At 38.9% G+C, this 24,686-nt stretch overlaps 1 protein-coding gene across 6 annotated transcripts in view; it reads left to right on the plus strand.

Annotated features, from left to right (window-relative positions):
* The window catches only part of LOC127427864 (kelch-like protein 13), a 94,294-nt gene that overhangs the window by 36,172 nt on the left and 33,436 nt on the right, over positions 1–24,686 (plus strand). Inside the window, exon 1 of one of the 6 annotated variants that reach the window (XM_051675733.1) lies at positions 9,758–10,225. The exons of 4 other annotated variants lie outside the window; for them this stretch is intronic. In XM_051675733.1, the coding sequence (XP_051531693.1) occupies positions 10,128–10,225 (98 nt within the window). In that variant the 5' untranslated portion in view covers positions 9,758–10,127. Of the gene's footprint in view, positions 1–9,757; positions 10,226–24,686 lie in introns of those variants that run through there. One more of the 6 variants, XM_051675760.1, reaches the window with a different exon arrangement.

Here is a 24,686-nt window from a genome sequence, read left to right on the forward strand (position 1 = left end):
AGCCTTGCCAGTAGGTAGGGACTTTATTACCTCTTCAAGCTCCTCCAAGGTTATCTCAGAATCAAGAGATTTTTTTTTTTTCCTCAGTCATCAATTTAGGGAGTTCTAATGGTTCCACAAATTTTCTAATATCTTCATCAGTAGACGAAGACGTGGAACTATAAAGATCAAGATAGAACTCTTTAAAGGCATTATTAATATCAATGGCCGAGGTAAAAATTTTACCACCAGCAGATTTCACTGAGGGAATGGTAGAAAAAGACTCTCTCTGCTTTATATATCTAGCCAAAAGCTTCCCTGCTTTGTCCCCCAGCTCAAAGTATGACTGTCTTGCCCTGAATAACCAAAACTCCACTTTCCGCGACAAAATAGTATTATATCTGTATTTCAATCGGGTCAATTTTCTGAGGACATCAAACGACATTCGGCTCTGCCTCAGCACTTTTAATATTCCCTTCCAAATCCACGAGTTCATGTGCTTTGGATTTTTTGGTAAATGAGGCATACTGTATAATCCGACCCCTAAGAACTGCCTTAAGTGCCTCCCAAGCCACGCCTACAGAAGATACTGAGGACCAGTTGGTCTCCATATAAACATTGATTTCAGTCTTTAACATTTGTTGGAAATCAGGATTTTGCAAAAGGGATACATTAAATCGTCAACTATATGATTTATTTTTCTCCGTATGTGGCAGCATCACTAAACTCACCAGGGCGTGATCTGAGACTAAGATGTTTCCAAGTGAGCAATCAACAACAGATGAAATGAGGGACTTAGTTATAAAAAAAAAAAAAATCTATTCTAGAATAAATCTTATGGACTGATGGGAAAAAAAAGAATAGTCCCTAACAGATGGGTTCAAAAGTCTCCAAATATTTGTAAAACCAAGATTTTTCCACATCCTTTGAAGCGTCAATGTTGCTCTAGGGGGCTTAGACACTTTTGCTTCACAATGATCAAGGACCGAGTCTATCAAAAGATTAAAGTCTCCTCCCAATATTATATCATGAGGGGTTCCAGCGGCTTGCAACATCCCTTCAAGATCAATAAAAAAGCCCTGATCATCAACGTTAGGCACGTATATATTATCCAAAACCAACCTTTGCTCCTGAATTTCTGCTAAAACAATAATGATTCTCCCTAATTTATCTTTCATCTGTTTGAGAGATTTGAATTGTAGATGTTTACTTATCAGTGTAATGACTCCCCTGCTCTTACTTGAGCCAGCACTAAAGAAAACATGCCCACCCCATATCTTCCCAAATTTTTCAGCTTCCTGCAAGGAAAGATGTTTCTTGAAGAAACACTATATCACATTTCTTACACTTAAAAGAAATAACCTTCCTTCTTTTTGTGGGGTGCCCCAACCCATTCACATTCCACTTGGAGAGAGAGACAATCCACTCATATTAACTTTTGACATATTGATATGATAGAAAAAATAAATTGTGTGTCAAAAACAAGATTATACAGACCACATTCCAACATTAGTGCAACAATCAAACCCCGAACTCCCTCCCGAACCAAACAAACAGAAAAAAGAAAAACATGCGCATTAACCCTGCACACGACAGCACCAACCGGCGTCAATCCCTCTAAACTCAAAAGGTCCATGTACGCCTACAAGAGCCCCTGCGACAACTTTGCCATCGGATTGCTCAAGTCCGGTGCTTGTGCACAATTTTTGTGAGGCAAAATTACATAACAGAAAATACTTTGTAAAACAAACCCCAGCCAATAGGCAGAATAAACACAAAGAACATGTCGATTCATTCACAGAACTGTCTCGAAGGTGTGTTCCTCCACAAAACAAATTCCAGCCGATATAAAGCCATTCAGTTTCCTCTGACAGACAAACAAGTGTTCAGTGAGCCGGCTGTTTATGAGTGCAGCAGATGACATAATCATTCAAATGTCCCACAAAAATATTCCACAAAACAAACTCCAGCCTATAGGAGGCATTAGCACAAAGAACGAACATATTAATCCACAACTGTCCTGAAGCAGTGCTATTCCACAAAGCAAACTCCAGCTGCCAGGCGGAACCAGCACAAAAAGAAACAAAACAGGCATCCTGGTTCCTCGGATGGTCAAGAGTCAAATTCACTCAGATGCCGCATAAAAATACACCATGACTTAGTCAGTGAACTTTATAAAAGACATCCTTTGTGTGGGCATGTAGAAATTTTACAGCCATCCTTAATATTCATTCTCAATCTGGCCAGGAACTTCAGTGTAAAAGCAATCTTCCGTCCATGCAAAAGTTTCTTGGAGTGATATTCCACAAAACAAACTCCAGCCGCTAGGCGGAGCCAAAACAAACAGAAACAAAAATGGCGCCCAGCTTCCTCAGACAGCCAGAGTAAATACAGCAAGTTAATCCACTCTGGAGCTACATGAGAAACACCAAATGGCTTACTCAATCCATTGTTTCTATGAAGGACAGTGCTTGTTTGGGACACGTAAATACTTTACGGCCATCCTTTGTATCTATTCTCAGTTTAGCCGGAAACATCAGTGCAAAAGCGATCTTCCGTTGATGTAAGAGTTTCTTACATTCCTTGAATCGATTGTGTTTCTCTCTTGTCGAAAGTCCGGGAACAAGAAAATATTGTGATTCTTCCAAGAAAGCTTTGCTTTGCTCCTCACCTCGCGTAACACGAGATCTTTATCGGATAATCTCAGAAATTTGGCCAGAATTGATCGGGGTCTGACCCCCTCAGCAGATCTCTGTGCCGAAACTCTGTGAGCTTGCTCGATTTCCAGCTTGTGGCCTGTTATGTCGAGCAGACTCGGGAAGAGCTTGTCTTGGAATTTACCGTATCTCTGCCTTCTTCATGCTCAGGAATTCCAACAATCCATACGTTATTTCGTTGGCTCCTATTTTCCAAATCTTCCAGTTTTTCCAAAATGCCCTCCACGTCTTTTCTGGTCGCTGGCAGATTAATAGATTATTCCTTTTCCGATGACTCCAGATAATCGATCCGATCCATTTGCCACTCTTGTAACCAACTCAGAATTTTGTTTCCATCGGCGTAATTGATCGACATATTACAGCGAGATCTTCCAAGTCAGCAACAACCTTCATCAGCATCACCGACATGTTGGACAGTTGACGCTGGATTTCTCCTGCCGAACCATTCAAATCGAGTCTCTGGTCCGCAGGCCCGTCAGAGGTTTCAGCTTGAGCATATAAGTGTCTTTTTATGTCTCCAGAGCCCAAGGATTTTGACTTCTTTGCCATGATTACCTCGAAAAAACAAATATGTAGCTGGGTGTATCGAATCTCACCGGATTATAACATGAAAATAATTCAAAAACTAGCAAAGTGCGCAGAGCTCGCCGCTCACACATCCGCTCCTTGCATGTTGTCACGTGACACCCCCCCGTTTATTGTTCATTTGTCTGTCTTTGATTTGCCTACTAGAAAACCTGATGCAAATTTAGTGCAGCATTTATTTTTATTTTTTGTTTATAGTTTCATTAGAATTAATTGAAATATTTTTTGGGAACAAATATGAGAACTTCATGTATGGGGCAGTTTATTAGGTTTGTCGAGACACCAATCAGTGAACACCTTCCATTTTAGTGCGTAGAAGCGTCTTGTGGATGGCGCTCTGGCCTCTAAAATGGTGTTCATGACTGAACGCGTCAGTTCTGGCATGTCTAGTGTGCTCCGTTCAGGGGCCATACATGCAGGTTCCACATCTGGGGCTGGGGATGCCAGATTGTGTCTTGTGCCTGTGAGAGGAAATCCCTCCTCAGCAGTTTTTCCCATGGTGAGATGCTGTAGCATCTCTATCATTAGAGTTCCAGAGGGGACAGTGGGTATTCTCCACTGAGGCAAATAGATTGATTTCTGCTTTGCAGAATATTTCCCAAATCCTCAATACAGTTTGAGGATAAAGTCTCCTGAATTCCACCTTGGCGGTTTATATATGCCACAACTGTCATGTCAGCTGAGCGAACCAGGGCATGATAGTTTGCCAGGATGCCGCCGCCATAAATCCCAATGCTTTCTGAAATGGCTTCAGTGGAAGTGTTCTCCCTAGTATGAACTGAGACAGACACTGTAGAATGGCCTGAATGTGCTCGCTTGTGAAGTGCGCATGCCCGCTTGTAGAATTGAGGCGGACTCCCAAAAAGGAGATTTTTCTTTTTTTTTTGCTGGGGGTGCTGTTTAGATGCTGAAGTAGTAAGACTCTGTGCTGGCATAACAGAGGCTCTGATTGCACCAGTAACAGCCAATCGTCGAGGTAGTTCAAGATGCGCATGGCGCTCAGTTTCAGAGGGGCAAGAACCGCATCGATGCACTTGGTGAATGTGCAAGGAGCCAGAGACACACACAACATATCGGAAAACATGTGCTTCAGAGAGATTGAGGGGCTCGCGGGGCGTGTGCCGCTACGAGGACCACCTCAAAGTCATCCTGCTCGACCTCACGGCCCTGCCGTGTCTCCTCATGTGAAACCTCAGGTATCAGAGTAGAGGCGGGTGGGAGGGCACGTGAGGCTGAATCGTCCCTCAGAACGAGGGTGATTCATGAGAGAAGCTTCTTGAGACTCATGCCCTCACAGTGAGGACAGTCTGTCTCCATGAGAGCTGACTCTGCGTGGGCGCAGCTCTCATGCTGATCTGAAGGTGGGATGTGTCTCTCGCACAAGGAACACTTACCGAACGACATCTTTAAAAAGACGCAAACACGTAAGTGACTCTTTTAGATATATAAATAAATTTATATAAATTGATATTTATATCAGACAATATTCAATATACAATTGCTTGTAAGGATACTACTTTTGTAAGCTGAAGCGCTGCAGGGAATCAGGATGCTGAGGCCCGTTCACCAGCGAAGCGTCAATCGCTGAGGAAGTGTGATGTTCGCCGAAGCACTGCAGGAGAGCGGAAAGTCTTCCTGCGAAGATTCCACCTGCTGACTCGTGTATATTGACGGCAAAGGTAGAGGGCTTCTAGACAAGAGATGATAGCTGTCTTGAAGGAAGAAATTCTGAGGAAATGGTATTTGTACACCTGTTTTTATTGCGGACAGATTCGCGCCAAACAGGCGGGGCTCAAACACCTACCAACAGGCCTACCAACTCCATTGATAAGTGCCATTAATTTGTGTAGGCTAATAAATTAATTATAATGTAATGTGGGGCTAAATAGAAAATAATTTAGCGCTACAAAATGGTTACATTTGTGAATGGCAATTGTTGTTAAAGAGCCCATATTATGCTAATTTTCAGGTTCATGATTTTATTTTGGGGGTCTACTAGAATAGGTTTACATGCTTTAATGTTCAAGAAACACATTATTTTCCTCATATTGTACACTGTACATCATACTGCTGAACCTATTTTCATTCTCGACCCGAACCACCATCGCAAGCACAACTTGAGTGGGATGTTTCACAGTGGTAAGTTTTAATTTTGTAGCTTTCTTACAAGTACACTGTTGATTATTGTGAACCTAACAAATCTTCAAGTTAAAGACACACAGTGCATCTAGGTTAGTCATCTTTAGCTGGAATGGGTGTAGCTGAACTTTTTTCGCCCGAGCTATGAATGGAGAACAGAGGCTTGCTCCCGGATGGACATTAACGGGCTGTATTAGAGAGTTAGTGAGCAAGTTAGCCATGGACTACCGTGGATAGCGGCCGTAACATTACAGCTTGTAATAATAAGTAAACCTCCACACTTTACCATTTATAAAGACTCTAGAGATCGACAATTTTGTTACACAGTTTTAGGTAAAAGCCGGCCCACAGCTGAATAGTAAACCCTTACCAAAACAATAATGTTACATAGCAAGTTAGCAAAGCACTACCACGGATTGCAGATGTAAAATTACCATTTGTAAAAATAAATCCATCCCCACACTTGATCAAGTACTTACAGGTTGTGATCCTGATGTGCCAGATTGTCCCAACAAAGTGGGAACTGCACCATCTTTCAGGAGTAACCTTCATGAAAATCTGGCTTTGGTTGTGGTTGTACTGCTGGGGAATAAAAATAAAAAGAATAACATTTTAACAACTGATTCTTCAATTCGTCTGCCTTTGGAAGTCCAAACAAATAGGTTTTGCTTTCACAGTGAAGAAAACAGCATCTTCACGACATGGCTATAACACTAACCCAACTCATCCTGGCCTTGGCTATAACTATGTTTGTTTGAGGGTGGGCCAAAGTAGCCCGTAGGCAGGTATTATGCAAATGTGTAACATAGTGATGTAGATACTTCATGGAAGAAATGGCTGGACTACAATCCAGCCGTTTCTTGTAGTTCTTGAGCAGATTTGTCTGTGGGAGAGAATAACTCCCTTTTGCATGGACTTTGTTCTTTGTAACTTTGCAGACCTTTTACATGCACAAACAGCTATATTACACACTAAAGGAAAGTTAAAATCCCAAAAAGCATAATAGGGCCTCTTTAAAGTTACCAAAAAAATTTCACTTTTTTGTGCTTCAGTTCTTGAACACAGTTTTCTGTTGGCACACCCAAAGCCTTGATTCTGGCTGTGGCTTTCCAATGATCTAAATATATCAATGCAAGTTATTAAACGTTCCTTATTCTCTAAACTGTGAAAATGTGAGAATGATACATTTAAGTTGCACTTATGACTTTAGAGCGGTTCAAAGCCCTCTTTAATTTACTTCATTTTTACTTTACTACTATGATGCTTTTTGGGAAACACGCCAAAGAGATTAAGTACTACTTTAGTGATACTAACAGTGCCTTGGGAAACCCAACCATGGACAAGTAAGTGAAATGAGAGAAAAAAGTTTGGGAATGGTCACCCTACTACATTATACGTAATACCTACCTACACAGCAATCAGCGCTTCAAACATCTGAGTTATGTAATAAGCTGGACAATGTATCGGCAATCTTTTTATAAACATTTTTAAAAGACAATACATTCCACATACTGGTCTGCGCTTCACTACAACGGAAATGCATCCGCTCCATGCGGTCCAATGGATCGTGCTGTGCACAGGTTCGCCACACCTTTTGATAGATTTTGATAGCTGACAGCTAAATAAAACAGGCTGTGTGTCTAAGTAGGCTAAAAAATTTTGCGTGCAGATGCGAGGGACATCAATAGGCTATTTCTAAAACAGACAACTAATATTTCTCTGGTACATGTAGGTTGCAGAATCCATGCCTACGCAGAAGAATGTTAGCATGGAGCCCTGTCCATAGACCCTTCCCTGTCTAGTAGAGTTTGTGTCACAGGCATTCCTTAGTCCAGTTGCTTAATGAGAAAGAGATAATATGTAGTTGCATTATAAGTTGAGCAGCGGTGGATAATTATTCTGTTGCACGGCATTGAGGAACTGATGATGACGTGGGTTGACCAATCAGTGTAAAGATGTGTTTCATGCCCACCCACATGTGCAAATCAAATATGTATCTATTTTCTACCCATGAACAATTTTGAAAAAGAAACTATCAAAACATACACAGCTGTTCTCTTTACCTGTAGCTTTGGTCTTCAGCAGTCAACACCCGATTGCATTATACCACCTACTGGTGAGAACAAATAGTACCAGATGGAGAATGTGCATCGGTACTCTGCTGCTTTTCCTGCAGTTCCCAGATGTAGAATGTTGAATTTCCAACTGAATTTGAGGAAGCAATTCTTTTTTTTGTTATTTATTTATTTTTTTTTTTTTGTGGATTTTCTCCCCTTTTTCTCCCAATTTGGAATGCCCAATTCCCAATGCGCTCTAAGTCCTCGTGGTGGCGTCGTGACTCGCCTCAATCTGGGTGGTGGAGGACGAATCTCAGCTGCCTCCGCGTCTGAGACCGTCAACCCGTGCATCTTATCATGTGGCTTGTTGAGTGTGTTACCGCGGAGATATAGCGCGTGTGGAGGCTTCACGCCATCCACCGCGGCATCAACCCACAACTCACCATACGCCCCACCGAGAGTGAACCACATAATAGCGATCATGAGGAGGTTACCCTCCCTAGCAACCGGGCCAATTTGGTTGCTTAGGAGACCTGGCTGGAGTCAGGAAGCAAATTTTGTTAAGCGAAATTGTACCTGTCGAAAAATCTAGATTGTATTTTCAAATGAATATTTCAAGGTGAATATTTATTGTTTCTCCTCAGTGGTAAAGACGCTGGCTACCACCCCTGGAGTTCACTAGTTCGAATCCCAGGGTGTGCTGAGTGACTCCAGCCAGGTCTCCTAAGCAACCAAATTGGCCCGGTTGCTAGGGAGGGTAGAGTCACATGGGGTAACCTCCTCGTGATCGCTATAATGTGGTTCGTTCTCGGTGGGGCGCGTGGTGAGTTGAGCGTGGTTGCCGTGGTGGGTGGCGTGAAGCCTCCACACTCACTATGTCTCCGTGGCAACGCGCTCAACAAGCTACGTGATAAGATGCGCGGGTTGATAGTCGTGGAGGCAACTGGGATTCGTCCTCTGCCACCTGGACTGAAGCGAGTCACTACGTGACCACGAGGACTTAAAAGCACATTGGGAATTGGGCATTCCAAATTGGGAGGAAAAGGGGGGGGGGGGGGATACAACCATGTTAAATTTCAGCCTCCCAACGCATTTAAATGTAAGCACTGTTAATGCAACGCATTATTTTTTTCGATTAGAGCAATTCAACATGCTTTTATGCTTCAAAGACTTTAATCATGAATTTAGCTCCATATGTTTGCTCCAGGTGTGAATGGCTCCATAGGATTCTGTTGTTTCGAAACAAAATGTTAATCGTGCCGAAAATTTGCATTTGGTGTGCAAAGGCCCTAAGATATTGTTTTTTATATTGTCTGCTTAAGTGTATCTATTGGAAATGTAAATTTCAAATAGAATTCAAGAGAAGAAAAACAAGAAGCTCTGAATTAAACTGTATGGCCCCCACAGAGTCCTGATCTCAACATTACTGAGTCAGTCTAGGATTACATAAAGAGAGAGAAGCCATTGAGCCTTAGAACAGTGGCAATTTCTCTAAGATGCTTAGATCAACCCACCTGCCAACAGCCTTGAAAAACTGTGCGAATTAGTTCTGTTTTGAAGACAAGGGTGGTCACAGCAAATATTGATTAAGCTTTGTTGTTTACTGCATTTTGTATGACGTTTATTGATAAATAAAAACTTTTAAAAAAAAATCCTTACTATACAACATTTTTCACAAAACTTTTGCCGCATGTATAATAAGGGGTAAAGCAAAGCTTTGTGACTCCGCTCATGCATTGTGAACAACAGCACAAGAGAACGGAGAGAGTGAGAGTGCAGCGCGTGATCATGCTTTCAAATATTGTAGCACAGCCAGAAAGTGGTTGAGCTAGTGAAAAGGCATCTATTCTGACATCTTGTCAGGAGTTTTAACGAAGACGGACGTAATCGCAGAAACGAACGCGGTAGCTCTTTCTTTTCCTCTTTGTCTTCTCTTTGACATTTACTGTCACTGCAGGGGTGAAGAGCCCCGCGGCGGAGTTTGTGCCCTGCATGCGCTGCCAGGCTAGAGATGTTTTGAAAAGACTTGTCTCGTATAATGGACATCAGTGGCGAATTCTTCACCAAATATATTTTTACTGTTCAAGAGAATAGCACTTGGATTGTATTTTTTCCCGTCCCTGCGGTCATTTCGTACTTTATGCCAGGTCGTGAGGCTCTTATCTGAGCGCGCGCGCCCTCTTTCTCTCTCTGCAGTCAGTCTGCATTCAAACAAGGTGGCACTGTAGCTGAACCTTCAGTGCACCTACCGCGCATGCCTCTTCTCTGCACGGACCGGACGCGACGGTGCCTATTTTTCTACCCTCCCTTTTCCGTTCTCTCCATCATCATCATTATCATCATCCCTCTCTCCTTCTCAGGAGATGATGATCCGCGGCTCAGGCACACCTGCTGTTAACTTCTCGGCTCAGGCATAGTGACAATTCTATCGGCTTTCCGAAAGCCTTCGCTGTGATATTCAAACAGAGCTGTTTCGGAAGCAGCGCTGCCTCTTTAGCGGTTGATCCTCATATTTATTCCTCTTTTTTTCCTCCCTGCTCTCGGTCAGGGCTGCCGGTGATGGAAGCGCGCGCTGGTCGCCTCTTCATGGATTCGCTCTTTACGGTTATTATCTCTCGCGGTGTCGCTCAGAGGTGCTGACTGGAAAAACATGCCTTTAAAATGGAAAAGCGGTTCGCCCGTCAGCTGGAAATTTCCCGTGCCCGTCCTTAAAACGTCCAGGTCCTCCCCACTGTCGCCAGCATACATGTAAGTAGCTGTATTATACACGCGTCGAATTTTTTTTGTTTTCTAATTTGATTGATGGCGCATGAGTTTGTTTATTTTTTGTCTTTATTCATTCGCTAAGGATGCTGTTTTATGGTCTGTGTCGTTTCTCCCTTCTCTCCTTTTCTCTGTAACCGAATTGTGAACGTTTGGAGAGCTTGTTTTACAGCCTAAATGGGCACAGCAGCTCCACTTGTCTTAAACGGTTACATTTAAAAGGTTTAGTGTAGACCCTGCACCGCCTGATGCATACACTGGTGCGTACATGTGGTGGGTGGGGGCACGGTGGGCTGCTGGAGGTTGCTGCACTGATGCTGAATGATACAAGATACATGACCAGTAGCGCTTCCGCTCGGATTATTTCTTATTCCGGCACGAATTCACCGTGCAAAGACAGGATGTTTGGGTTACATTTTGGACCAACAAAGCTGCATTTCGTCTTTGACCACCTATTATCTCAGTGGATAACAACACTTATAAAAGAATATATTAAATAATTGTGCACTATAATGCTATTCATCTGTCCAATGGAATGTTCAGCCATTGATATTTATAAAACGTATTAACTAATTACGAGATTTAAGAAAAGTAGTGGGGAAAATAGACTATCTGATATTGTAGCGTGATCTATAACCAAAAATGATCAGCCTTTCAGTCTGACTGCTACTGTGATCTTAGAAAACATACTGCTGGTTATGCCACTTTATTTTAGATCTTAACAATTAAAATCTCCTCAGGCAAAATGCTGCTGACTGTAATCTTCACAAAATTTAAACCGTGACCAACTGCCTCTACACTGAAAAAAAATGACTAGTAAGATTTATTTTTTATCGTAAAAAGTAAATCTTTTTAAAAAGATTTTCGCAGGTTTTTGCACACAGTTTTTCCTAAGTAAATAATAATGGTAAACAATTCATTCAAATCTACTTCGTGACATAAAAATTGATTACAGTGTGTGAGCAAATTTAACTTAAACATTTCCATGAATACAGTAACTTTTACTTACAAATCTAATGTACATGGTACTTAAACTTTAAATGAACATTTAATTGGAACAAATTACATTTTGAACTTTCCTTGTAAACACATTTAGTCTTATACTATATGACATACGGAAGCCTCCCACAGAAAAACTTAATGCATGCTATGTCTATAAGACAACATGTTCTTGCATTATTGGCATCAAGAACAAGATACAGAGCTGCGCACACAGACTTCAACACTTGCAAAACACAATGACGTAACAATCAACAGAAAATGTTTGGATCATGAACGGTTAATTTTGAGCAGAATATGATCTTCAGACTTCACAGAACAAGAAATTACCAAACGAAACAACAAAATCGACAATAAAATAGGTGTAAATAAACATGCAAACCGTGAAACCATTCAATCTCGTTAACTATTTAAGCTGGGAAAACCAGCTAAAAGTACAACTTATTTTATTTACCTGTGAAATTTACCTTAAATAAGCGAAATGCATTTGACAAGGTTTTCTACTTTAGGATTGATACATGATGATGCATTGTAAAGATAACAAACAATCATAAATAATATTTACTTATTAGCTAGCTAGAGCATTCATTTTTACATGCTTGAATTGAGTACAAATTTAGAATTTACTTAATAATTTCAGTTCACGCTTTAACTTATTCAGTGTAGAAATTACTTAATCTTTTCTGCCATATTTACTTCACCACAAAATTATTTTTTTTCAGTGTAAGAGCAGTTTGAGGCACAGGGCTCTCATACTATATGCTACATCAGTCTCTGTCTGAAAGTGGTTTTGTTAGTTCAGTTCTAAGTCATAGGCAGGGTCCAAAAAAAAACATATTGTTGTGTTCTGCATTGCTTTTTTATGGCACTCTTGTCATAACTCTGTCGTGTGTATACAGTCCCTGTAAATTTCCGCTTGAGGATCAATAAAGTATCTGCCTAGCTATGCATATCTCTATCTTTTCTGATTTAAAGTTTCATGAAACCCCCCTAGTTCAGCACGAGTTGTTTACTCCTCAGATTTTAAAAAATGGGCATGAAAAGATGTAAAAAGGTGGGAGGGAATTGGGAAGCATGGGAGGGGTCAAGCACAACAATTAACTCACTCTCGATATAGATGGCTTAACATCAAAACGTGAGAGGAGTTTTGGGCACTTTGCCTTATTTCAATCATGATTCCAAAATAGAAACATGAGAAGGGTGAAGATGATTTATTAAGATTTAAACTGCAGTTTGCAAATCAAAGATTCTAATATTTTGTTCAAACCACCAAAACTAGGACAGCAAAGAGACCTAATATACACTCACTCAGCACTTTAGTAGGAACACTATGGTCCTAGTAAAGTGCCTGACGTGGTGTTCTGCTCTTATAGCCCATTTGCCTGTTGTGCGTTCTGAGATGCTATTCTGCTTACTACAATTGTACAGAGTGGTTATCTTAGTGACCGTAGCCTTTCTGTCAGCTCGAACCAGTCTGGCCACAATTATATAAGTAATATATCTATTATCACCATTGAGTGGTTAAAACAACTTCTTTTACTGACCTCATGTGAATTCTACTCATAGAATAGGCATAAAGTCATTGATAACACATTTTAATGTCACATTAGTTAAGGTTTTACTGAGTGTCCTCATATTTAAATGCTCCTCTAAACACCTCCCACAGCGGTGTGGCGGATGTCTGAATGTTGTAAACAGTATACAGTTGCTCGGCTGTTAAGAAATTCTTTTTACAATATATGTAAGAACCCACGCACACCAAAACAAACTCTGTAAGGTGGAAGACACATATGAGTCGAAACGTTAACCACATGGTTTTAGATTAAAATGTTAGAGCAGTGAGGAAGTGTGCTAGTTTTTTCTATTTTTGATAGAACTTCTTTTTACCCCTGAACAAAGAACGAAGAAGAACTTCTCTGGAAGTATATCGGGGCCTTTAACGCACTCTACCACCAATCACAACTCGAAGTTTATGCAGATACCTCATATTTTATGGCATTGCTTCAAGTTTAGGTTTTAAACGGGAAGAACCAAATGGCTAAAAATAAATAAATAAATAACTGCTTTACCCTTAACAATAAACAAAATTAGTGTTATAATAGTTTTCATTGATGTGCGACCTGTACATATCTGTTAACATCTCAATATAATGTGTTTTGGGGTTTGGGGTTGTGGATTACAGTGTTGGGTTCCCAACCCTGCTGTAGCCCCTCCCAGTTAAGTCTTCAAAGTCTATTTTTACTGCTTTGGCTGTGTTTTTGTGCGTGAGTACAGGGTGAGCTGTGGTCTCTGTATTTCTCAATGGGAGGAGAGATGTGTCACATGAATCAATCTTTTTGGGGGGGGGGGGGTCTGTGTTTGAAATGTATTTACTGAAAATATATAATAATAGGATATTGTAGCCAGTTGTTAAAAATTGCACCCTGCATGTGTATTGGCAGTCTGTGTTAGAGAGAGAACTAGTGTGAGTTATGGGTTTAGATTAGAGTTGTATACAGAGTACTGTACTTGAGGTTTAATTTTCATGGAGTGTCAAAAAAGTGGGGATTCATTTAGTTATGGGTGTGTGTGTACTCCTGAAGTGTTACTTCACCTCTAAATATACCCGCTGCCTGTAGTGAGGGAGAGGAGTCCATACTCACTAAAATGCACACACAGGAAATTGCAAACAATTTTGAGTGGACCGAGTGAAGATGAACAAATGCACTACACAGAATGCGTACGCACTCTTCTAAGGAGATGTTTAAACTAGAAAACCTAAAAAATCCATTCTTGTTTTAGTGAATTGAAGGATAAACTCCTGTTCTTGGGCTGAGTGATGAGGAGTGACAGCCGGAGAGCTTGTGCCGCAGGGGGGAGAGGATGACGCACACGTGTGTGTTTGTGTTGACACCGGTAGAGTTGGTACGGAGTGATGGCAGATCTAAAGTCCTGCTCATCTGCTGCTAGAGGGACCTTGGCCTTGTTTCATATTGTGCTTTCCCAAACCTGAAATTCTTTGTTTGTGTTTCTGTCATCCAGGGCTAAACGTAATTGTGTGTTTGTTTTCCTGCCTGTCGTTGTCTACTGTGCTTTTGTCTCCTGGGAAGACAATGTCAAACCCACAAAAATGAAAGCTAGAACAGTCAGTAGTTCGCTCTTTTCATGTTCACCTTTCACATTGGATTCTATCGGTGTTACAGCTTTTCTGCTCTTCTTTTTGATCTCAGATGAAAGAAACGGGTGTGTCAGACAACTTTTCTCTGCAGAATGAGAGAGAGCTGCTTAATTAATTTTCATTTTTTTCTGATTTTGTCCCAGCCACTAGCTGTTTTCTAGCATGCTTTGCATCCATCTGGCTAAAATGGTTTTAGTCTATTGTTGCTTTGGTCTTTTCAGCTTTCTTAAACTTTGCAAGATAAAGGTTATGTAAAGATTAAAAAAAAAACATCAGAAAAGCGTCTTCCACACTGAACTGAAAATAGGGATGGGATTTGTGTAGGGATACTGTGATATAATATTATCACATTACATGAGGTGTATTATGAATTTCAGTGCACAGAGAATTGCAGTACAGTGTTTATTTGACTGCAGGAAGACTTATGTTTAATATGAAGCTTTTATTTTTACTACTTTTAAAATCAACATGAATCCACACTCTGTTTGAATTTAAACAAGCCTCACAAATTTGCCAATCATATGGTTTCAACTTTTTCCCCACCTCTAATTTAAAGCTCAGTTTCTGACATTAAAACTATTTTTATAATCCATAAATTGACTTACATAATACATTTTGAGTGCTTGAGATTCATGTAGATCCACACCTATGTGGTGTACTTTTGTGGTCTATTTTGAGTATAATAATACAGTGGTACAGGGTTACAGTTCCACGGTGTATTTATTACTAACAGCCTGTAGCTAGCTATCCTGATCATGTGACCACAACAGCCCTCTTTGCGCTACACAGTAACACAGTATGGCATGTGAACATGGTCTAAAATTAACTTTTTGCCTCACCTGCCAATGGCGAGTGAAAATGTACTGGCCATAAATGTTTATTACTAACCATGAAACTGTTTTTTGCATTATATATATATACATTTTTGTTTGTGTAACAATGGGATTATATATATATATATATATATATATATATATACACACACACACACACACACACACACACACACACACTGGCAGCCAAAAGTTTGGAATAATGTACAGATTTTACTCTTATGGAAAGTAATTGGTACTTTTATTCATCAAAGTGGCATTCAACTGATCACAATGTATAGTCAGGACATTAATAATGTGAAAAATTACAATTTGAATTATTATTTTTTTTTTAACTATTTCAAAGAGTTCTCATCAAAAAATCCTCCACGTGCAGCAATGACAGCTTTGCAGATCCTTGGCATTCTAGCTGTCAGTTTGTCCAGATACTCAGGTGACATTTCACCCCACGCTTCCTGTAGCACTTTCCATAAATGTGGCTGTCTTGTCGGGCACTTCTCATGCACCTTACAGTCTAGCTGATCCCACAAAAGCTCAATGGGGTTAAGATCCACAACACTCTTTTCCAGTTATCTGTTGTCCAGTGTCTGTGTTTCTTTGCCCACTCTAACTTTTTTTTTTCTGTTTCAAAAGTGTCTTTTTCTTTGAGTCTTCTCTTTACTGTTGTACATGAAACTGGTGTTGAGTGGGTAGAATTCAATGAAGCTGTCAGCTGAGGACATGTGAGGTGTCTATTTCTCAAACTAGAGACTCTGATGTACTTATCCTCTTGTTTAGTTGTACATCTGGCCTTCCACATCTCTTTCTGTCCTTGTTAGAGCCAGTTGTCCTTTGTCTTTGAAGACTGTAGTGTACACCTTTGTATGAAATCATCAGTTTTTTGGCAATTTCAAGCATTGTATAGCGTTCATTCCTCAAAACAATGGTTGACATGAGTTTCTAGAGAAAGCTGTTTCTTTTTTGCCATTTTTGACCTAATATTGACCTTAAGACATGCCAGTCTATTGCATACTTTGGCAACTCTAAAACAAACACAAAGACAATGTTAAGCTTCATTTAATGAACCAAATAGCTTTCAACTGTGTTTGATATAATGGCAAGTGATTTTCTAGTACCAAATGATCAATTTAGCATGATTACTCAAAGATAATATGTTGGAGTGATGGCTGCTGGAAATGGGGCCTGTCTAGATTTGATCAAAAATGACTTCTTTATGTGATGGTGCTGTTTTTTACATCAGTAATGTCCTGACTATACTTTTGTGATCAGTTGAATGCCACTTTAAATATTACGTTTTATAAATGCAATGACTGGAATTGTTCGGTTGAAGGGGGTACCAAACTGTGAATCCTGAACAAAACAGTTTGGTGAATACATGTTTACTCATTAGCTTCCACTCAGCTGACAACAATAGCCTAGTTTCCATCCACTTTTCGTGCTATTTTGTTATCGACAAAGTGAAAATGCATAAAAAAACTTTTGCGAAATTTGCCGTCTTCTGTCTGTTTCCATTCAAATGGCCTTTTATCGATAAAAATGGTGTGCGTGATGACGTCATGCCTAAAAAAACACTTTATCGCATAAGTTTTGTTTTATCGCAAAAGAAATCTGCCTTTAAGCCGTTTCCATACAGAAATGTGTGTATCGTTAATTCGCCTCCCAGATGTCCCTAATTTTTTTCCTACCAGTTTTGGTAAAATGGGGAGAGTATTGAGACAATTCATTGAAATTAACCAGCTAACTGTCATTTTAATTTCACAAATGAATGCAATCAGAAGATGAGGAATTGCAATCAAAATTGGACAAGTAGTTCTGATAGTTTCTAGTCTTGAAGTGTAGAAAATGTCATTCAGCTGACTTTTTGTCTACAGAACAGGGTACAGCTAATTTAAGTTTGTGTAAAGAAAAGGCATATATAGGTATAAAAATATTTTAATTTTTTTCATTTGGTAATAATTTTTTTTAAATTTAATGCGTTTTTCGTTTGTTAATTTATTTAATTTAATACAGGGAATTTTGCCAGCATTTTTTCAAAAGTAAGCTAAACAATAATTTAATATAATTGGGCTATATGTTAGTGTTCCAAAAAAGCACACTGAAGCTTTTCTTCTAGTATTGTGTATTTATTTTTAATTTAAAACATCTTTGTGCCAGAAATATGTTTTTGTATTGTGGGCTAATTCTGTGACTGCCGTCTATTTATTTGAATGGTGTGTAAAAGCAACTTTAATAAATAAACGGATGTGTACCGCGATTAAATTAATTGCAAAGAGTGGCCATTCATTTGTTCTCTGTGTACTTATCAATGTGCATGTCTTGATCCGAGATAAATGTGTTGGCACTCCTGGAAGTGTCATGACGCAGATGTGTTTGCAGTGATCGAATCTTTATGCCGTTCAGATCAATCCATAATCATGTACAATAAATTGGCTTTCAAGGATCCTATACCTTGTCATGATTAACACAGGCTAACGATTGGGGTAAATTCTGTCACGTGACACTACATTTTTGCATTAATGGCAATTTTCTCGAACAAAAAGTGTTTCCAAACCAGTTTTTCGTGACATTTGATGTATCGACATAGAGTTTATGCACTAGAGTTAAACGGAATAATATTATGTCGACACTTGTGAAATTTTAGCAATAATTTGCGTTTCCATCAGCTTTATTTTGATGCGCTAAAACTTTTTTCACAAAAAATCCTTGGATGGAAACGTTGTTACTGAAAGTAGCTATGTGATTAGCTAGTTAGCTATAAGCTCATTGTCAGGGAGAGTAAAAAACGGACATTGTTTATTTTACTTTCCAGCATTGTGTCTCACCAACTACGTAACAACATAGCATGAAATCAACTCTCATCAGACACAATCCACCACCGCACTGTTGTCTGCTGAGCTGCAAAAAGATGCTCTGATGTTTATCTTTCAATCTGCTACATTACTGACTGCACTGACAAACTATAGATGGCTAACAGCAAACAGACATGAGTGACATGGTTGTCAGGGACAAGGTTAATGTTATATTAGTTATATTGAAAAGGGAAAAGGATGGGGTCATTTTTTTATTAAGTTTCCAGTATGTATTTCACAAACTATTTAACTTACCGAGACACCGCTTAACTCCGCCCTGTCTGCAGAGCCACTGTCAGCTCAGAGTCAGCTCTGTAAACAATGGATTCGTAGCGCACCCTGCTGGACAAACTATGCTATGACACCAATTCTAAAGCATTGTTTTCTGCATTATATGTTCTGAAAAAAAGTTTTCATATCGGTAAAATATACGCCGATACCGATATATCGGTGAAAGGCTAATATCGGCCGGCCGATATATCGGTCGGGCACTAGTATTCACACATCATGTTATTATTCGACTTCTTAAAAAAAAACAAATAAAAGGTCTGAAATATCCCTCGATCTACAACGTGAACTTTTAATCAACTCAGATCTATATCTTGTATACAAGTTATTGTTAGCTAACAGCAGGGGTGAACTAAAAAGTGGCCCTGGACTTTCTCGCCCAGAGCGGCCCACCAAATCTGGCCCGCAACACACCACACCATAACACACCGGCTCATTGATTTCATTTTCCGGCTTAATTTCCAATTTTTGTGTTTGAAAAAAAAAAAAAAAAAAAAAGACATTTCTATTGACTGCTAGAAGACAGTGGGCCCCACAGTGCAAAAATGGTCATAGCTCTAACCACTGTAAATGTGATGAGTGGATTTTTTTTTAGAGAAAGCACTAAAAAAAGCACTTTATATCTAAGACAAATAGCATGTCTGAAAACGTTTTTCCCAACATACAGATGTTAGGTTAAAAGGTACATGAAAGTACAAGGTAAAGTGTGTATTTTAGGTGCTGTGACAAGTGTGCATTTCTTCAAAGTCCTTAAAGATGGTGATCACCTTTTTAACTTTTTTCTAGAAGTGCAAGTAAACTATTGTCTTAGTTAATATGAGGTTGTGGAAATAGTGAAAGTATAATAATAATATTTTATATATGTATATATAGCTATACAAGATCATAAAATTTGACTCATACAATGCTTAAAATTTCATGTCAATTTCTCACATAGGTGTAAATGTTTATTTAAAAAAAAATCTATGAAAACAAAGTTGGCCAGAATATGTACATTTATAAATATAAATATATGTAAAACAAAATAAATATACCTCTTAAAGTGTAGAATTTTGCAGATTGAGTTTGTTGCGTCTTTATATCTGCTGTATTTTAATTCCTTCCCCAGATTATTCTTGAGAAAAAGTGAAAAGCTCTATGATTTGACAAGTGCTGTTTCTGCTGTCCTCTAAACAAAGTAAGACTCAAATAGCCACAAAGTAATATTTTTCATGACTTATTTTCCGCATTTTTATCATTATTCAGTTGGGTTGCAAAATTCCGGGAATTTTCAAAGTTGGAATCTTTCCATGGGAATTAACGGGAATATATGGGAATTAATGGGAATAAACTGGAAATTTGCAAAATTGCAAGTTAGCCTATAACAGGGAACTTAAATATAGTTGGAAAAAAAAACATCTTGCAGCATAATCTTGGTTAAAATAACCAGATTTAATGCAAATTCAGTTGAATTTCTACCCTGCACATTCCTCAATCACATGCACACAGCACACTACTTACTGCAGGCTACTTACTATAGCAGGACTATTGAAGCCACACTCCTGCATTTGAGCCCAAGGACTACATCCAGTCAAGTAAGTTTTGATGATATTACTAGGGTAAATATATTTGATCTATGGTATTAAAGTTTAACTATCAAATACTAAATTAAAATGTGTTTATACAGTAGCTAGCTAGCCAGTAAATCAGATATGCTAAATGTAAGCTAGCTAACACAATTTCATTGACAATCTAAGAGGCTAGCTATCATGGTGCTTGCTAGCTCAACTGTGATGCTGTTTCTTCTGCCTTCTGCTAGCCAGTTTTCTGTTATCATACAAGAACGTAGGTTAGAGTTTGATTTAGCATGCTGATTGAGGAGTGTTCATCTATTCATCCAGCCTATTTCTATTCATTTGTCCAGCATCAATTGTAAAATATTTTTCCCTTGCAGATTATTCCAATTGTTTAGCTGACTATTTATATATCTGTGCATGGCATTGCATTAGTGTTTTTTACAAGCTTTTTTCTAATCTTATTCTATAGAACAATGCCATGTGCGCCATCTGATGTGTGGATATGTTTTACCTCAGCCAATGTAGAAGGAAAGGCTTCAAAATACTGTGCAAAGATCTATGTTAAGAGTGCCACAAAGATGCAGCAGCATATAGCCAAGTGCCCAAAGTTTTTTCCAATATTTCCAAAATTCCCCAACTTAAATTCACATGGAAGGTTTCTGGAAAGTTTCTGGAAATTTACCAGAAATTTTCCACCCCTTTGCAACCCTATTATTCAGCAAGCTGCACTTCAGCTCCCTGCGGTATGAACAAGTTATGCAAATGACTATGTACTGCTCATAGCTTTACTGTATATATGCTGCTGTTATTGTATTTGTTGTAACTTGCAGTTATTTGCCATTTTGTGATTATTCAGAGCTCATCTTATACTTGATATGTGGTCACCATTATTGTGATTTGTATGTCAAATAATGAGGTCCATGCGAGGTACTGAGTTAATGCACACACACGGAAATAAGCTATGATGTGTAAGTAATTTCAAAATAAAAATAATTTCAGTTTTTCAAAATAAAAGTCATTGTATTGGCTTAACCTTAGAGTCTTTTGAACATTCATTCTGTAATGGAGTTTGCGTGGGCATGTTGGAGCACAGGGCGGCCGCCTATATCACCTGTAGTACGGGCCGGTACTTTTAATTACCCAGCGGCCCACCGGGAAAACGCCCGGTGCTCCAGACAGTCAGTCTGCCCTTGGCTAACAGTAATACATTAACAATAAATTAAACAGTTCAAAAATTTGTACTAAACACAGCCTGAAGGTATTAAAAATACACTGAACTGAATATATATTCAAAGGAAAATAACAAAACTTGCATTTCTTTTGTGTATTTATTTAAATGAAATTTAAACAGAAGGCAACATGCACATACTTCGGTGACTGTTTCATGTTTTCATGTACCCTTCTACAGTAAGGAATTTTTCTCTGATGCAATGTTGATGTTATCAAGTTTGCATTAGAATGGTTGGTCAGTCAAAAATCAAACTTTGTTTAAATAAAGCTTTGAATTGAATAAAAATATGCATCTTGTATTTTTTGAGTTTCAAGCTGTACACCACTTACAGTTTATTATTGTTATTGTTAATGATTAATTGATTTTCATTCATTAACGTTAAAGATTGTTGATTAAGAAATTTGTTAAAAATTTACTGCCCTAGGTCCCAGATTAACCTCTGATGGTTATTTTTCCATTTAAGTAAAAGTTGTTTGAAGACAAACGAATCACACACATCTATTACATCAGCAAGTGTCAAACTATCATTCTTACATTGTAATTTAAACCATACAATCAGGGTACAAAATTGAAACCAAAATGGCAGTTGGCTGGTCACTTTATTAGGAACTGCAACATTACGGTCAAATTGTAAGAATGTTTATCTGATGATAATCAGAGATTTTTGTTATATACCTATAGTTTTTTTACTCCAGAACTACACGTGGCAACAAATATGTGTGTACTTCCTTGCATTAAACCACCAAAATGAAAATATGTGACAGAAATTGGCTCATCATGCTGTGAGTGACACAGTGACAATATTTGTCACAAGTATGCAAGGAAAAAATAGCTAAATATTGTCATGGGGACAAAAATCCATTTTTAAAATAGAAAATAATGCAAAATACAGTAATGGGTGTTTTTTATTTTTTATTTATTTATTTATTTTTTTCTTGTTTGTTTGTTTGTTTTATGTTTTTTTCAATTCACCTACCATTTACAGGTGAGAGAATGTTTAATTTGGACCCTGCATGTAATGTGGCAGTTCCAAATAAATTTACCGGCCAACTACCGGCTTTATTTTTACTTGCAATTGGCGTTTTGCGAGTGTTCACTTTGGACCCTGCATGTAAGTGTGTGATATAATTAATGTGATTATATTGAATAAGTCAGTACTGCAGTAATGTGTCACCCATGCGCTTGCCAGCTAGAGATTTAATGTTTCCTTGTGATTTTTAATGTTAGCTAAACTCCCACACCTCTACTGCTGCCTCTGAGTGTCATCTAAAAAATAGAAAAAAAAAAAAAAACTGAGACACACACACAACACCATACATTACATTATCAAAATCAAATACATCATCTAATGAGTCTAAACTTCCTCCAGCATTAACCTGGCAGAAGAGAGGAAAAGAGGAGGGTGACAGCTGATTTGTCACACTTTCTCTCTCTGTCCTACCATCACTCCGAGTATTTTCTCACCTTTTCGCTGTCTTCGTTTATTCACCTCTGTTTAATCTCGTTGTGTCGAGGAAATACAGGAATCCAATTTTCACCTCATGATCACCTCGAGAGAGGGCATGGAAAAGAGGGTTAGACAGAGATGAGAAGATCTGGGTGGAAAATGGCAAGGCAAATGAAAGAAATAGGATGGAGAATGAATGATATTGAGAGTAGAATGGGAGACATGGAAAAGGGCACGTGAGACATGGAATATATGGAATGGGGAGTGGGAGATGTGGAATATGGACAATGAGATCTGAGATTGAAAGAGTAATAGATGGTGTGAAGGATGAGGATATTCGGCAAGAAGAGAGGGAATAAAAAAGGAAATATTTTTTGAAGTGTCAAGAATGGAAATGTAGTGCTAAAGGAGGGCAAGATATGGAGAGATAAAGGACAAGAGGAAAGTAGTAAAAGGTCAGCAACCTGACCTGGGCCCAACGGGACCCGAGAAATTGCCTAGATTAGGGCTGGGTTCGGGTCAGTTTTTCAAGTATGAGTTTGGTTCAGGTTTGTAATTAATGAAAAAATAAATAGGCCTACCCAACTTTTTTCATGCATGCACTCTCACTCAGACACGTGCGAACGGATGGGTTAGGGGCCGTTCACATCGAACGCGTTTTTTGTGCGCGTCTGCTCTGTTTTACCATTGTTTTCCTATGTAAACACATGCTGGACAAACGTCTTTGACTGTTGCACCACATCTCACTGTTTCTTCAGCGTCTTGTGCAGGACCGGCACATTGTTTTAGGCACCAAGCTAAAAAGAACTTGAAGTTTAAAAAATGCATGTCGAGACACCTGTGTTCTTCTGACTTGTTTTTAGTGCAGGTGTCACAAAGATTCAATGTTCTGAAGAAGTTCAGGCTGCAATGAGGTGATTGTTACATTGTTTAACATTATTCCAGGTTGTTCTGCACCGAGCAAAGTTTTGGCGCTTGATAAACAGTAAGCCAATGTTTTTTTTCCTTTTGCTCTGGTGTGCTGAGGGGCCACCGTGTCTTGTTAAAACCGTGTAAGTTTACCGTTACTAAATTGTTTCGACAGTTACCTAGGATGCTTACATATAAATACAGGCTATTGCATCAATACTTGCTTGGAGAAGAAGTTATAAAGAGGGAGCGATTTCAGGTTTGTGCTTAAAATCTGACAGTACCGGGTACGACTGGGTCAGACGGTCTCGGGTATGGTTCGGGTTCGGGTTTCATTTTAAGGCCCTTGCTAACCTCTAGAAAGTAGTTTTACTATGCTATCAGCTCAGTTAGGCTGGTTTCAGCAATGCAGACACAAACACACCCTGTTATGAGGTGAGCCTTTAAAAGCAGATTTAGCAGAGGGACTGTTGATGGCAGAGCATTGTTTTGTGTTTGATCCAGGAGCTTTGCAATTAGCATTAAATATTTTGAGATATTTTTATGTGTAAATCGAGTAAGTGATGTATTTTGTCATCCTTTCATAGATTGTCATAGATTGCTTTAAATTTGTGTTATGGGTGAAAATATCTTCTCAGTCTGTTTATTTTGAGGTTATAACATTTATGAATCCACTATTTATGCAGTCACTCCCTCATATAAACCCGCACACTCAAATTGGATACATGATGAATTGCGATTGTAAAACTGATGCAGATCTTGGGCAGCAGATGGCCTGTGTTCATCTCCCTGCATATGTGATCAAAATAAAATGTAGCTCCTTTGAACCCAATTTTAGGTTGGAACAATCCATAATTGCAGCAGCTGGACGTCCCTGAGTGGTCACATGACGACAGATGAAAACAGCACCACATGTGCTCCATTGTTATTTCCTCTTGTTTACAAAACCTATGCTACAAATAAGTTCACCAAACCATATTACAGTATTTTTTTTAAAAAAGGACTTCTAGTATGTTATAGACACAGTAAACGTCTGTTGGGTCGTGTGTGTATATGTTCAGAATCAGATCATGTTGATGAAGAAATGATGAGCAGCCCTGGGTCAGTACAGCGCAAATACTATGAAGTTCATCCTTAACATAATTTGCATTTAATTAGCATTAAATAACTGTGTATT

Source organism: Myxocyprinus asiaticus, chromosome 3 (assembly GCF_019703515.2).
Source record: "Myxocyprinus asiaticus isolate MX2 ecotype Aquarium Trade chromosome 3, UBuf_Myxa_2, whole genome shotgun sequence".
Lineage (NCBI taxonomy): Eukaryota > Metazoa > Chordata > Actinopteri > Cypriniformes > Catostomidae > Myxocyprinus > Myxocyprinus asiaticus.